Below are 14,791 nucleotides of genomic sequence, written 5' to 3' on the forward strand. Positions count from 1 at the left end.
CTGGGAATGGATTCATTTTTTTAGGATAGGCTCTAAAAGCCCACAGTGATAGGAAACTTCTAGAATATTTAAAATCCTTACCATATACCTTTGAAAAAACTCAAACCAGAGAAAGCTACCCAACAAAAAAATGGGACTAAACCTTTGTATTCCAGTAGCATATTCTTTTTATTGTTGTGATCTTGGAAAAGTTATATGGCTTCTCCAATTCTCAGTTTTCTGACACTTAAAAATGATCTTAATAATCAACCTGTAACTGGGTTATTTTAAGGACTGAAGTAAAACTAAGGAAAGCATATAGCACAAAACTGTCTAGAGACAAAAACTCAATAAATAAATAGATAAGCATCTTTCCTTTTTTTCAGTGTTATTATTTTATGGTTAATTCTTTTTTTAAAGTTGTCAATTATAAAATTTATCAGTATTAGAGAATAAAATAATTTTAACTTTTTCCCTAAAACATTAACTTTGGCAAGTATTATTTTACATTTTGGTAACTATAAACCAGAATTTTATGACTGGTTCCTGTGTTGAGATTTAGACTACCAAGACCTTAAAATTAAAAATTTGACTTGAAATTCTGTAATACACAGCAATGCCTGTTCACCAGTTTAGATATCTAGACTTATGAGTTTTATTTTTTAAGAAAATTACTTTGTTATATTTGTTAGCATTCAGATTTTTGCCACACATTTATCAATCAATATCAACTCAAACTAATTAAATATTTCCCAGCAAAACTTATCTCATCACAACTAAGACAAGCTTTCTTTTGGCTATTATAAGAAGCATTAATAGCCTTTAAAATTTATTTCTAATTAAAACAATTAGAGAAATACTGTATAAAATAGAAAAGAATCCCTGACCCTCAGTTCTTACCTTTTGCTTTCATAGCTACATATTCATTCAGAATTGTTGTCAAGTTTTTTCCAAACAAGGACTGAAAAGAAAAAGATCAAGCATTACAAAAATTGTGCAATACTACTCATAATTTCTTACCATGAAACATTCACTGTATAAAGTTATAAAAGATCTGGATTTTTTGATGAAGAAAAGATTAAGGTAAGAACAGGTTATCAAGGGGCGCCTGGGTGGCTCAGTGGGTTAAGCCTCTGCCTTCTGCTCAGGTCATGATCTCAGGGTCCTGGGATTGAGCCCCACATCGGGCTCTCTGCTCAGCAAGGAGCCTGCTTCCTCCTCTCTCTCTGCCTGCCTCTCTGCCTGCTTGTCATCTCTCTCTGTCAAATAAATAAATAAAAAAAAAAAAAAAAAAAAGAACAGGTTATCAAAAATGAAGAGTCACTTAACTTAGGGGTTGCATGAAATCCACAAGTCAAGAATCTTGCCTGTGTGAATAGGACACTATGACTATGTTTCATTAGCTAAAATAATCCAAAGGCAGAAAAGCAGTTTTCAGCTGCAGGGTAGGGATCCAGTCTTATAGCTCTTAATTTTTTTATCTTTTAAAAAAAAAGTATTTATTTGACAGAGAGACAGCAAGAGAGGGATCACAAGCAGAGGGAGTGGGAGAGGGAGAAGTAGGCTTCCCGCCAAGCAGGGAGCTCGATTCATGGCTCCATCCCAGGACCCTGGGATCATGACCTAAGCCGAAGGCAGATGTTTAACAACTGAGCCATCCAGGTGCCCCCATATAACTCTTTAAAAATGGTAAGGACCCACCCCTAATTTGCCCTCCCTACCCTGAAAGCCATGTGAACCTGCCAAAAAACAAAGTGAAAAAAATCGCTGAGTCTAAGAGTTCTCAAGGATCGGCACCTTCCTATTTTCACCTCCATTGTCTCTGAAACTCATTTCCTGTTTCTCCTACTACTGAAGCGCAGGTTTTTATTAACTTAAATCTAAGGCCATAAGAATCTGGAAGGCTTACTTTCACACATAAAAGTGGAGAGGTTAATTCTTAATTCGCAGAGTCATTTGTTGTGAAGAATAAGGATAGATGAAACATGTCTAAGACAATGTCTACCATAGGACAGGGAACCAGTTTCCTTTTCTTTCCTGAAGATTTCTACTTTGTTGTTTCTTAACTAAAGCCTGAAACATCTGGCGATTTGCTTAATGCTAACTTGGTCATTATGCCTTAATTGTAGTAGCTAATAATTTGTGAACAACTGGTATTGTGTCTCTCAAAATTCAGGTAAGGACACAGTGGAGAAAGTGACCATCTACTAAGCCGGGAAGACAGTCATCACCAGGAACTGAATTGGGGCATTTTGATCTCAGACTTCCCAGCCTCCAGAACTGGGAGAAGATACAGGGGCCAGGGGTGCATGTAGCTACTGGGGGGCCACCACAGCTGGGCCCTCACAGCAGGAAGAGCTACACAACCCCACAGACATGTTCATCCATGTAAACAAACACACCTATGTCTCTGTATAGATTTGTACAAATACATAGATCGTATTTCTTACTTATTATATTTATATATAGATTTGTACAGATACCAAATATGGCATCACAGTGATATCTCTATGATTAACTACAATATGACTATGATTCAATACCACAGGTTTTGTTCTTAGGCTTATCTTTATCTTCTTCCTCCCAGAGAGTCCTGGCTCCAGTTATATACAATAAGTTTCACTTATTTGCTGAAAATGGCTAATTTAGAGGAACTCAGAGAAATTTATTTAAGATTCATTCATGCTGTTGTGTCAATCAACAGTGTGTTGTTTTCTATTGCTTAGTAGTATTTGCTTCTATGGCTGTACCATAGTTTATCCCCTTATTGGCTGAAGGACAGTGTGGTTTTCTTATTGGTTTTTGACCATCACAGATGAACATTAGTGTGCAGATTTTTATGTGAACGTATTTTTCAATTCACCTGGGTGTACGAGTGCTGGGTAACATGGGGAATGTATGTTTACCTTTATAAACAATTATCAATCTGTTTTCCAAAGTGGTGGTAATCGTTTTATGTTCTCATCAGCCACGAATGTGAGTTCCTGCTGCTTTGCATCCTTACTGCCAAGTATCTGACAGTTTTTAAAATTGTGTTTTATTTATTTTTTAAAGATTTTATTGTTTGACAGAGATCTCAAGTAGGCAGAAAGGCAAGCAGAGAGAGAGAGAGAGAGAGAGAGAGGAGGAAGCAGGCTCCCTGCCAAGCAGAGAGCCTGATGTGGGACTCGATCCCAGGACACTGACCTGAGATAATGATGTGAGCCGAAGGCAGAGGCTTATCCAACTGAGCCACCCAGGCACCCTAAAATTGTGTTTTAAATTAGCCATTCTAATAGATATACATTGGTATCTCCTTAGAGTATTCATTTGTATTTATTCCAGTAACAAATGATTTGGAGCATTTTTTCCTTTTGTGGAAGTTTTTTCCCATAAGCTTATGGCCATCTTCAAATTTCTTGTCCATTAATTTCATTAAAAAAAAATGTAGCAGTTTTTGAAGATATTCTGGATATAAATCCTTTATCACATGTATGATAATGTAAATATTTTCTTCTAGCCTGTGGCTTGTCATTCTTGGAACAGTCTATTGTAGGGCAAAATTTTTAAATTTCTACGAAGTCTAATTTACCAATTTATCCTTCTATTGTCAGTGCTTTTGGTGTCACATCTAAAACTCATCACCAAACCCAAGTTCACACAAATTTTTTCCTGTGTTTTCTCCAAAAAATCTTATAGTTCTACATTGTACCTCTGGTCTATCTTTATTTTGGTTAATCTTTGTATGCGGTATGTGTAGAGGACCTTTTTTTGAATCTAGATGTCTACTTGTTCTATTTCCACTTGCTGATAAAATTAGTCTTTCTCCAGTGAATTGCCTTTGCACTTTTGTCAAAATCAGTTTTGTTTGTATCTACATTGGGATCTATTCTGTTCCACTGATCTAAGTGCCTGCCTCACCTTCCTCTAATGCCACTCAATCTTGATTACCAGAGGTTTGTTTTTTTAAAGATTATTTATTTGACAGGGAGAGAGAGAGAAAGAGAGACTGTGAGAGAGGGAACACAAGCGGGAGAAGGAACACAAGAAGCAGGCATCCCACTAAGAAGGGGGCCTGATGCAGGGCTTGATCCCAGGACCCTGGGATCATGACCTAAGCCAAAGGCAGACGCTTAACGACTGAGACACCCAGGCGCCCCATGATCACCAGAGATTTTAAGTCTTACAATTAAGTAATGGGGGTCTTCCAACCCATCCTTTTTAAAAATTATCTGGGCTCTTTTAGTTCCTTTGCTTTTCCATATAAAATTTAGAATCACAGCTTGTTGCTATCTATAAAAATGCTTGTGGAGATTTTGATTGTAATGGATATATAGATCAAAATGGGGAGAACTGACACCTTAAATGAACACAGTATGTTTGATATTCTTTATCAGTTTTGTTCAGGTTTCCTCCATGGATAAGCAGGTTGTCTGTGACAACTGAAATGAATCTAAGGAGACACGTTCAAAGTAAGTTAACAAAACACTATGTCAAATAATGTAGCTCCAAAATATGTCCATTATATTCCAAATGATGCTCTGTTGGTCTAGTGATATTCTAAAAAGGGGACAATAAGATAACAAAACAGTTGTTTTTTATTTGTCTAAGTAAACAACCAGACATAGGAAAAAGTTGGGTTGCTACAAGATACCATAGAGCAGGTGGCTTAAATAACAGGCATTTCTTATTCTGGAGACTGGTGAGTTTCAAATCAAGGTGCTGGTCAATCTGGTTCCTGGTGAGGGCCAACTTCCTGGCTTCTAGACATCTCCCTTCTTGCTGTATGCTCACACGGGATCCCCTCTGTCTCTTCAAGGAGAAAGATCCCTTTCTTCCAATTCTTGTAAAGGCAATAATAACTTCATAAGGGGCCTAACCTCATGACCTAATCTAAACCCAATTAATTTTCAAAGGCCCCACCTCTCAATACCACCACAGTGGTATAACAACATCAGTGGTTAGGGTTTCAACATGAATTTTGGAGGGACACAACTGTATAATCAACAGCACACAGAAAACAAATGAGCCCCAAGACAAGCAGTAGTGGAACTAATTAGAACTGAGAGTGCTGGGGTTCCTGGGTGGCTCAATTGGTTAGGCATCTGCCTTTGGCTCAGGTCATGAACCTGGTGTCCTGGGATCAAGCCCCATATTGGGCTCTCCCCTGCTTATGCTGCCTCTCTTTGTCAAATAAATAACATCTTAAAAAAAAAAAAAAAAGAAAGAAAAAGAAAAAGAAAAAAGAAATGAGAGTATTATTTTTAAAAAAGGTTTTATTTATTCTCTTGACAGACAGCATGTGTGCACCAGAGAACACAAGTGGGGGAAATGGCAGAGGGAGAAGCAGGCTCCTCACCGAGCAGGGAGCCTGACGTGGGGCTCTATCCCAGAACCCTGAAATCGCAACTTGAGCCAAAAGGAGACGTTTAACTGACTGAGCCACGCAGGTGCCCTGAGAGGGTCATTTTGAAACTGATTCGGAGAAGCCAAGTTTTGGCATAAATGTGTGAAAAGAAGAGCTGCCGCCTTTAGATCTCTCTAGCCACGCATGAATACTATCAAATCTCTACCAATTTTGATACTACCAATGAGCTGATATTAAGACTGGTGTTTAAAGTGTCTCATGTTGGTCAATGAGGAAATATTTCCCTTCAGGAACAAAGCACTCACCAGTAAGCAGGCTGGGATAAAACCTTCATCTGTACAATGTTCCGCATATTCTTTTAAATTTGAACTTTCCAAAATAAAAGTCTGGCAGGTAGAAGTGAGGTTTTCCTGTTGTAAGTAACCTAAATGAGAAACAGAAGGTCAGGTAATTCCAGTAATTTCTGTACTTTCACCAAAAGGCCACAGAAATGCAGTTTCATATCAGAAATGGAACCTTGGGTGGAACGTGCTGGGTTTCTGCAGCCTTGCCCAGTGCCACTAGTTTGTGCTGCAGGACAAAGTAGTCTTTTTTTTTTTTTAAGATTTTATTTATTTATTTGACACAGAGAAACTAAAAACATGCAGTATTTGATCAAGTAAATTAATGCACAGTAATGCTTGCAAGCGAATCTATAAGTAATGATAAGTAACAGGAAAACTAATAAAGAAATCATCAACGTTCTTCTACCCCATAACCTCTATACTGACCAGGCTGGCAAACACTTATAAAAGTAAGTTTCTGGATAATCACAAAACTATATTCTCCCAACGTTGCTATTTACTTGTTCATTTCATTTAACTGCCTAATGGTTTAAGAGAAAAATGAACAAAAGATCTGCTTTGAAGGAAAGGAAAGAAAGGCACTCCTTTGATTTTTTAATTTATGCGTTTAGGAATCAAAACACTATTTCAATAAAACTTGAGCATTTACATCTAACTGACATTTACAGAACAATCAGCACGCGGTACCTGCACATCATGAATGCTTCATCTGACTTGACTAGCAGCCTATCCTTGGTTCTTTTGTTTCTTAGCATTATTGGTGTTTACCTAAATCCACAACTCAAAACAGTAGCATAGTACAGCAAGAACATTTGACCTGGTATCGGAAGGCCAGGTTCTTATTCTATTTGATTAAAATAACAACTGTAATTTGGGGCAAAAAAAAAAAAATTGCACATATCTTCCAGGATTAAGGTGCTTCATGTGTAAAGCATCACACTTGCCTCGACTTGTGGATCAAATCTGGTGAAATTACTCCCTTGTGTAAAGCCCTGCAACCATTTCCCATAGCACTCAGTTTTAATTTCTAAATTCTGAGCAGCTTCAGCTGGAATGACAATATAAGGACTTCTAAAAATCCTCTCCTCCATAAAAGCAATGAGAACACTGGCACAAATTATTTAAAAAAGGAAAACTTTTACAGAACTCGGAAAATAACCAAAGTCTTAGAAGCATTTGAGAAAAACAGAAGATCAGACAGGGCTGGAATTTTTCCAAAGACCCATTCCCATTCCCAGACACTGTCATAATTTGATCTGTGGGAAAATTATCGGAAAACCTCCACTTGCATGGCTGGTCTTTGAACTGAATCAGAATTTACCCTGTACAAAGAAACTTCTTTAAGATGTTTTCTTAAAACTATCAGCAGGAATTTGCTTACTACTACAGCTGCCTGTGACGAAGAGCGGGACAAACAAGCTAAACACACACAGAGCTGGGGTAGGAGCAGTCCACAGCAGACTCTCAAGAGCCAGGATATACTCACGGGCTATTAGAAGGGCGTGCGCAAGCCATGTACGTACTCAGAAGAGATCTGACAAGACCCTAAGCCCTCACCTCTGGCTGACCAATACAGCTGAGTGAGCAGGAAGTAAGGCTAAAACAGAGTTGTCAACTGCTCAGCTGAATGGTGAAGCATGCCTAAACATACACACCAGCCCTTGAGGAAACAGTGGGAGACTCAGGGACTCCAAGCAATTAAAGAAAATAACTGGGAGCTGCTGGGGGCTCAGTTGGTTAAGCATCTGCCTTTGGCTCAAGTCATGATCCAGGTTCCTGGGATCCAGCCCCGAATGTGGCTTCCTGCTCAGTGGAGAGCCTGCTTCTCCCTCTCTCTTTGTTGGTCCCCATGCTTGTGCTTTCTCTCTGTCAAATAAATAAAATCTTAAAAAAAAACAAAAAATACAAAACAAAACAAAAAAACAAAGTCCAATCATAGAATATAAACTCAAAAGACTATCGATTCTACATACTTAGTTCAGGCAGCAGTTCACAGCAACTGCTAAAACAACAGTAAAGAGCCCTAACAAACATGGGGGAGGCAGGAGAATCTTATTACAAGAGTGACACATTGTATTACTTAAAATGTCTAATTTCCAGCAAAAAAATTCAGAGATATGCAGAGAAACAAGAAAGTATGTTTCATATACAGGGCAAAAATAAAAGCAGTCAATAAAAATCATCCCTAAGGAAGCCAAGAGTTAAAATTTTAAATCAGCTATTTCATATTTTAAATATTTATTTAAAAGAAAAGAAAGAGGAAGAGAAAGAGAGAGGAAGAGAAAGAAAAAGAGGAAAAAAAAAGAGAGAGAGAGAAAGAGAAAGGAAGGAAGGAAGGAAGGGAGGGAGAGAAACATTAGCGCACACCGCACTGAGTGCAGAGCCTGAAGCTGGGCTCAACCTCTGAGATCGCCACCTGAGGGGAAACCAAGAGTCAGATGCTTAACCCTGCCTCACCTGGGTGTCCCCCAAATCAGCTTTTTTTTCTTTTTAAAGATTTTATTTATTTATTTGTCAGAGAGAGAGAGAAAGAGCGAGTGAGCACAAACAGGGAGAGCAGCAGGCAGGGGGAGAAGCAGGCTCCCTGCTTAAACCGACTGAGCCACCCAGGCATCCCCAAAATCAGCTGTTTTACGTAAGCTCAGAGGACTAAAGAAAACTATTTCTAAATATCTAAAGAAAGCTGTGAGAGCAATGTTTCATCAAAAAGAAGAAAAACACAAATTTTACAAAAAAACAAATAGAAATTCTAGAGTTGAAAAGTAAAACAACTGGGGTGCCTGGGTGGCTCAGTGGGTTAAAGCCTCTGCCTTCAGCTCAGGTCTGATCTCAGGGTCCTGGGATTGGGCCCCATGTTGGGCTCTCTGCTCCACGGGGAGCCTGCTTCCTCCCCTCTCTCTCTGCCCGCCTCTCTGCCTACTTGTGATTTCTCTCTCTCTGTCAAATAAATAAAATCTAAAAAAAAAAAAAAAAAAAAAAAAAAAAAAAAAAAAAAAAAAAAAGAAAAGAAAAGAAAAGTAAAACAACTAAAATGACAAATTCCCTAGAGGTGGACTCAAAAGCAGATGTGAAGAGGCAGATGAAAGAATTAGTGAACCTGAACACAGATCAAATGAGAGTATCTAGCATAAGGAATAAAAACAAAAAAGTATCAGAAAAAATTAACACACTTTGAGATGTGTGGAACACCATCAGTTATGCTGACATAAGCATAATCAAAGTCCAAGAAAAGAGACAGAAAAAGGCAGAAGGAATATTTGAAGAAATAATATCCAAATAAGGAACATCCAAAATTTTAGAAAACACATTAATTTATTTATCCAGGAAGTTCAATAAATTCCAAGTAGGATACACTGAAAGAGATCCATACCTAGACACCTCATAATGAAACTGCTAAAAGACAAAGAGAATTTGCACAGCAGAGAGAAACAGCTCATGGCATCACAAGTGATCTTCAGTAAGTTTAACAGCTTTTTTCTCCTTAGACACCACGGAGGCCATAGGCAGGGAGATGAGGCAAAGTGCTAACAACAACAAAAACTCAACCAAGACCAACAAAACCCCTTCAAAATGGAGACATTATACTATTCTTACATTAAAAATACAAAATGAAACAAAACCCAGAGACATTGTTGCTAGCCAACTTGCCCTTTAAGAAATACTAAAGGGAGTTCTTTAACTTAAAATCAAAGGACACTAGACATTGAAACAAATCCATGTTAAAAAAAAAAACACTAATAAAGGTAACTGTATAGGTAAACATAAAACAGTGTTAGTTACTTTTTGTTTGTAACTCCCCTCTGCTTTAAATGACAACTGTATAGAATAGTTAAATATAAATGTGGGTTGGTAATCATAATGATGAAGATATAATTTATATGTCCTTAAAAGCAAAAAGAAGGGAGAAGAGAAAGGAGTTACACAGGAGTGAAGTTTTTATATACTACTTAAATTAAGTTGGTATTAATCCAAACAAGACTATTTTAAGTTACTTGTAACCTCCAAGCAATCACTAAAAAAATAACTCAAAAATAAAAAATATAAAGGAAACAACAATTGTGGGGGCACCTGGATAGCTCAGTTGGTTAAATGTTGGTTAAATGTTCAACTTTTGTTTTTGGCTAAGATCATGATCTTGGGAGCCTGGAACAGAGCTCCACACAGGACTCTGGGCTCAGTGGGGAGTCTGCTTTAGGGTTCTCTCTCTCTCCCTCTGCCCCCTCCCTGCTCACATGCATGTGCTCTCTAAAATAAAAATTAAGGGAAAAAAAAAAAAGGAAAAATAACAACAGAATTAAAATGGTAAATTGGATTTAACACACAATAAAGGCCGTAATAGAAGAGTAACAGAACAAGTAAACATAAAATACAAATAGACTACAAGCAACAGAATGGCAGGCAAAATCCTTACCTTATCAGTAATTACATTAAATGATAATGGTTTAAATAATAAAAAATTACACTTATAGAATGAATAAAAAATATGATTCAAGTACATGCTCTTGACAATACAATTTACATTCAAACACACAAATAGTTTGAAAATAAAAGGATGGAAAAAGATGTACCATTCATATAGTAACTAATTAGGAGCTGGAGAGGCTATACCAGTATCAGAAAAATTAAGATAAATATTGTTAGTAGAGACAAAAAAGGTAACAATTACAAGCACTATGCATGTAAAACCAAGGTTCCAAAAAACATGAAGCTGATTAACAGAAGTGGAATAGGAACTAGAAAATTCACCAATAAAAGTTACAGACTTACTTTCAGTAATAGACTAGAGAGCTCAATAAGTAAACAGAAGGCTTGAACACTAAGTGTACTCCACCCAACAACAGCAAAATATACATTCTTCTTAAGTGCACATGGACATCCTCCAGGATGAACCACACATTAGGACATAAAGTCTCAATAAACTTAAAAAGAAATTATATAGAGTATGTTCTCTGACCACTAAAGACTAAAATTAGAAATCAGTAATAAGGGGGTGCCTGGGTGGCTCAGTCGTTAAGCATCAGCCTCCGGCGCGGGTTATGATCCCAGATCCTGGGATGGGTCCCTCGTCTGGCTCCCTGCTCATTGGGAAGCTTGCTTCTCCCTCTCCCACTCCCCCTCCTTGTGTCCCCCCCAGTAGTCTCTTTCTGTCAAATAACAAAACAAAAACAAAACCAGTAATAAGAAATTCACAAATATGCGGAAATTAAACACTCTCCTAAAAAAATCAAAGGATCAAAGAAGAAAACAAAAGGAAGGTAGAAAATATTTTGAGATAAACAAAAACACACATATTAAAACATACAGGATGCAGCTATAGAAGTGCTTAGTGGTATATTTATATTGTAAATACATTTATTTCAAAGATGAAAGATCTCAAACCAATAACCCACCCTTCCATTTTCTAAACTAGAAGGGCAAATTAAACCCAAAAGAAAGAAGAAAAAAGTTATCAGAGAAGAAAAATGAGAGAATTTAAATATAGAGAAAAGTCTATGAAACAAAAAGTTGATTCTCTGAAAAGAACAACAGAAATCGACAAATCTTTAGAGAGTCTGACAAAGGAAAAAAAAAAAAGACTCAAATTCCGAAGTTCAGGAATGAAAGAGGGGACATTACTATCAACCTTACAGAAGTAAATTACATTATAAATGGATACTATAAACAGTTGTGTGCCAACAATTCAGAAAGCTCAGGTGAAACAAATATTTCTTAGACAAGACATGAACTAAATCAACTCAAGAATATACAGAAAATCTGAATAGACTTAGAACAAGTACAGATTGGGCTGTAATAAATACTCTTTTCATAAAGAAAGGCCTAGGATCAAATGGCCTCAGTGGTGAATTCTATCAAATGTTGAAAGAAGTTCACCAATTCTTTAAAAAAAAAAAGAGAGAGAAAGAAGCCACCTCATTTCAATCGCTGATACTATTAATAATTTGATACTAAAACCAAAGACATCGCAAGAAAACCACAAACCAGTATCCCTTATAAAAAAGCAAATGTAGTAATTTTTAACAAAATACTAATGAACTAAATCTATTAACATTTGAAAATGATAATACACCATGACCAAGTGCAACTGTGCCAAAAATGCAAGACTGGTTCACTAAAACAAAAAGAAATCAATGATTACATTGATTTATTACAGTGAACTGAGTAAAGTTGCCCGAATACATTGTATTAGCAGAATAAAAGACAAAACTACGTTATTATCTCAACACACATAGAAAAAAATCATGTCACAAAATCCAACACCTTTTCATGATAAAAAATGAGACTATAAGGAAATTTCTTCAACCTGATAAAGGCATTTATGAAAATCTCACAGCTTACTTAATATTCCAAGGTTTAAGAGTCAAAGCTTTGCCCACAGGATCAGGGACAAGACCATGTCTGCTCTTATAATTTCTATGCAACACTCTACTAGAAGTTCTAGTTTAGCAATTAGGAAAGAAACTAAAGTAAAAAGCATCCACCCTGGAAAGGGAAAAAAACCCCAACGTCCTCATTTGCAGATAACATGAAATCCTAAATAGAAAATTCTAAGGAATCCATGTACACACAGAAAAACTATTAAAGTCAATAAATGACATCAATAAGGCTTCAGGATATGAGATGACTTTGCAAAAATCGGCTGCATCTCTATATACTTACAACGAACAATCCAAAAATGAAATTTAAAAAAACCAATTTCATTGACAACAGAATCAAAAAGAATATTTAGGATTAAGTTTAACAAAAGGAGTGTATGATCCTACTAAAACCTAGAAATATTACTAAAAGATATTAAAGAAGACTAAATAATCAAGAGAGGTTTATCCATTTATGTATTAGAAGAGTTAATGTTATTCAGTTGTCAATATTAGATTCGACACAATTCCTATCAAAATCTTAGATGCCTTTTGAGCAGAGATTAACTGATCCTAACTATCATAGGGAATAACAAGGGACCCAGAGTAGTTAAAACAATCTTGAAAATGAAATCTTACACCTACCCACTTCAAAACATACTACAAAGCAATGGCAACCAATGGCGGTACTAGCATAAAGGATAGACATATGGATCAATGGGACAAAATTAACATTCTAGACATTTACAGTCAATTGATTTTCAAAAACAGTGCCAAATCAGCTCAATGGGGGAAATACTAGTCTTTTCAACAACTGGTGCTGGGAGAACTGGATACTCACATGCAAAACAATGACATTGGACCAAAATAATTAAATTACACCTCATACCAAATATAAAAATTAACTAAAAATAGATTAAATGTACAAAGGTAGGAGCAAAAACTCTTAAAGTCTGAGAACAAAACATGGGTGTAAATCTGATTATGTAGGATTAGGTAATGGTTTCTTAGGACATCTAAAGAACAAGCAACCAAAGAAAAATTAGATAAATTGAAGTTCATCAAAAGTAAAAACATTTGTGCTTTCAAGGATACTACATAGGAAGTGAAAAGACTGATGGAAAGGTGCCTGGGTGGTTCAGTCAGTTAGGCATCTGCCTTCAGTTCAGGTCCTGGGATCATGCCCTGTATCAGGCTCCCTCTCAGTGGGGAGCTTGCTTCTCCTGCTTCTCCCTCTCCTCTCTTCTCATACTCACTGCCCATCTCTGTCGTTGTCTCAGTCTCTCTCTCTCTCTCAAATAAACAAAATCTTAAAAAAAAAAAAAAAAGACAAGACGATGGGCAAAATGGAAGAAAATATTCCCAAGTCATCTATCTGATAGGAGCCAGAATCCAGAATACATAAAGAACAAATCAATAAGCATTTAAGAAGAGGCTCAACTTCTTTGGTAAATAGGAAGATGTAACATCAAAACCACAATGAAATGGATCAATTCGTACCCACTAGGACAACCAGAATTAAGAAAGTACTGGCAAAGATCTGATGAAACTAGAAATCTCATACGTTGCTGATAGGAATATAAAATGATGCAAAATCATTCAAAAATCACTTGGGAAGTTCTCCGAAATATTAAATACAGAATTACCACATGACCAAGTGATGCTACTCTTAGGTACATATCTAAGCGAACTGAAACAGTATGTCTACACAAGACTTGTACATGAAATGTTCATAGCATTTTTCTTAATAGCCAAAAAGTGGAAACCACCACGCAAAAAAAAAAAAAAAAAAAAAAAAAAGGGCAAAAAGTGGAAACAACCCAAATGTCCATCAATGAATGGACAAAATGTGGACTGTCCATATAGTGGAACATTATTAAGCCATGAAAAGGAAGTAACTACTTCAACTTGGTACAACACAGATGAATCTTGCAAACAAATTTTTATAAGTCAGATCAGAAGGTCACAAATTGTAGAATTCCATTTACATGAAATGTCCAGAATAGGGGAATCCACAGAAACAAAAAGTAAATTAGCAGTTGCCAGAATTTGGGCAAAGGGGGCAAATGGGAAACAGGTCTGGGGTTTCTTCTGAGGATGATGGAAATGTTCTGGAATTAACACTGTGGTGATGGTTGCAAAACACTGTGAATACACTGCCTATTGTGTAAATATAGTGAAAATCAGTGAATTTTACAACTTGTGAGATGTGAATTGCATCTCAATGAAAAAATGTAATCCTAAATTCTTCACGTTATACGAAGCTCTACCTGTTTTGCATCCTAATTTCTTCTCTAGCCTTTTCTCATACCATTCCGTCTCTCCCAGACTAACTGGTCTTTACATTCTGCAAATTCACGTATGCTCTGGTATCAAGACCTTCGTATACTCCATTCCCATTGCTTCAGCTGCTTATTATCTTAACCTAGCTAATTCCAACTCATTCCTCAGGTCTAGGGTTAACTACCACTCCTTCAGAGATTTTTTTTTTGCATCCTCTCAGTATGTGTCATATGCCTCTTACCAGATACTAGATTCCCTTAGACCTACCATTGTAGTAGACTTAGCTTAAGGCTGATACAATACTCCAGTATTTAACTACTAAAGCAATCATTTAGGTCTCTTGTCTTTAAAATTATATGGTTCTACTCTTTTTCACATGGAACTGTATCTTTAACCAGGTCCTCCACATCAAAAAACTACTTAGAGTGCCCATGGAGTCATTATATACGGAGATTATCAAATGAAAGGGCAAGAAAATTGTCATT

General features: G+C 36.6%; 1 protein-coding gene across 11 annotated transcripts in view; it reads right to left on the reverse strand.

Moving 5' to 3' along the window:
• Window positions 1-14,791, reverse strand: part of LOC101674547 (protein NPAT) — a 69,813-nt gene that overhangs the window by 46,226 nt on the left and 8,796 nt on the right. For all 11 annotated transcript variants that reach the window (XR_001181519.2, XR_006605956.1, XR_001181518.2 and 8 more), the window contains exons 2-3: window positions 5,632-5,750; window positions 880-940 (exon numbers count right to left, since the gene is read on the reverse strand). Coding sequence is in view for 3 of the 11 variants with exons in the window: in XM_004764406.3 (XP_004764463.1) it covers window positions 880-940; window positions 5,632-5,750 (180 nt within the window). In the remaining 8 variants the exon portion in view is untranslated. The remainder of the gene's footprint in view (window positions 1-879; window positions 941-5,631; window positions 5,751-14,791) is intronic.

The sequence above is a fragment of the Mustela putorius genome, unplaced genomic scaffold (assembly GCF_011764305.1).
Source record: "Mustela putorius furo isolate JIRA1106 unplaced genomic scaffold, ASM1176430v1.1 tig00000198_pilon_pilon_pilon, whole genome shotgun sequence".
Lineage (NCBI taxonomy): Eukaryota > Metazoa > Chordata > Mammalia > Carnivora > Mustelidae > Mustela > Mustela putorius.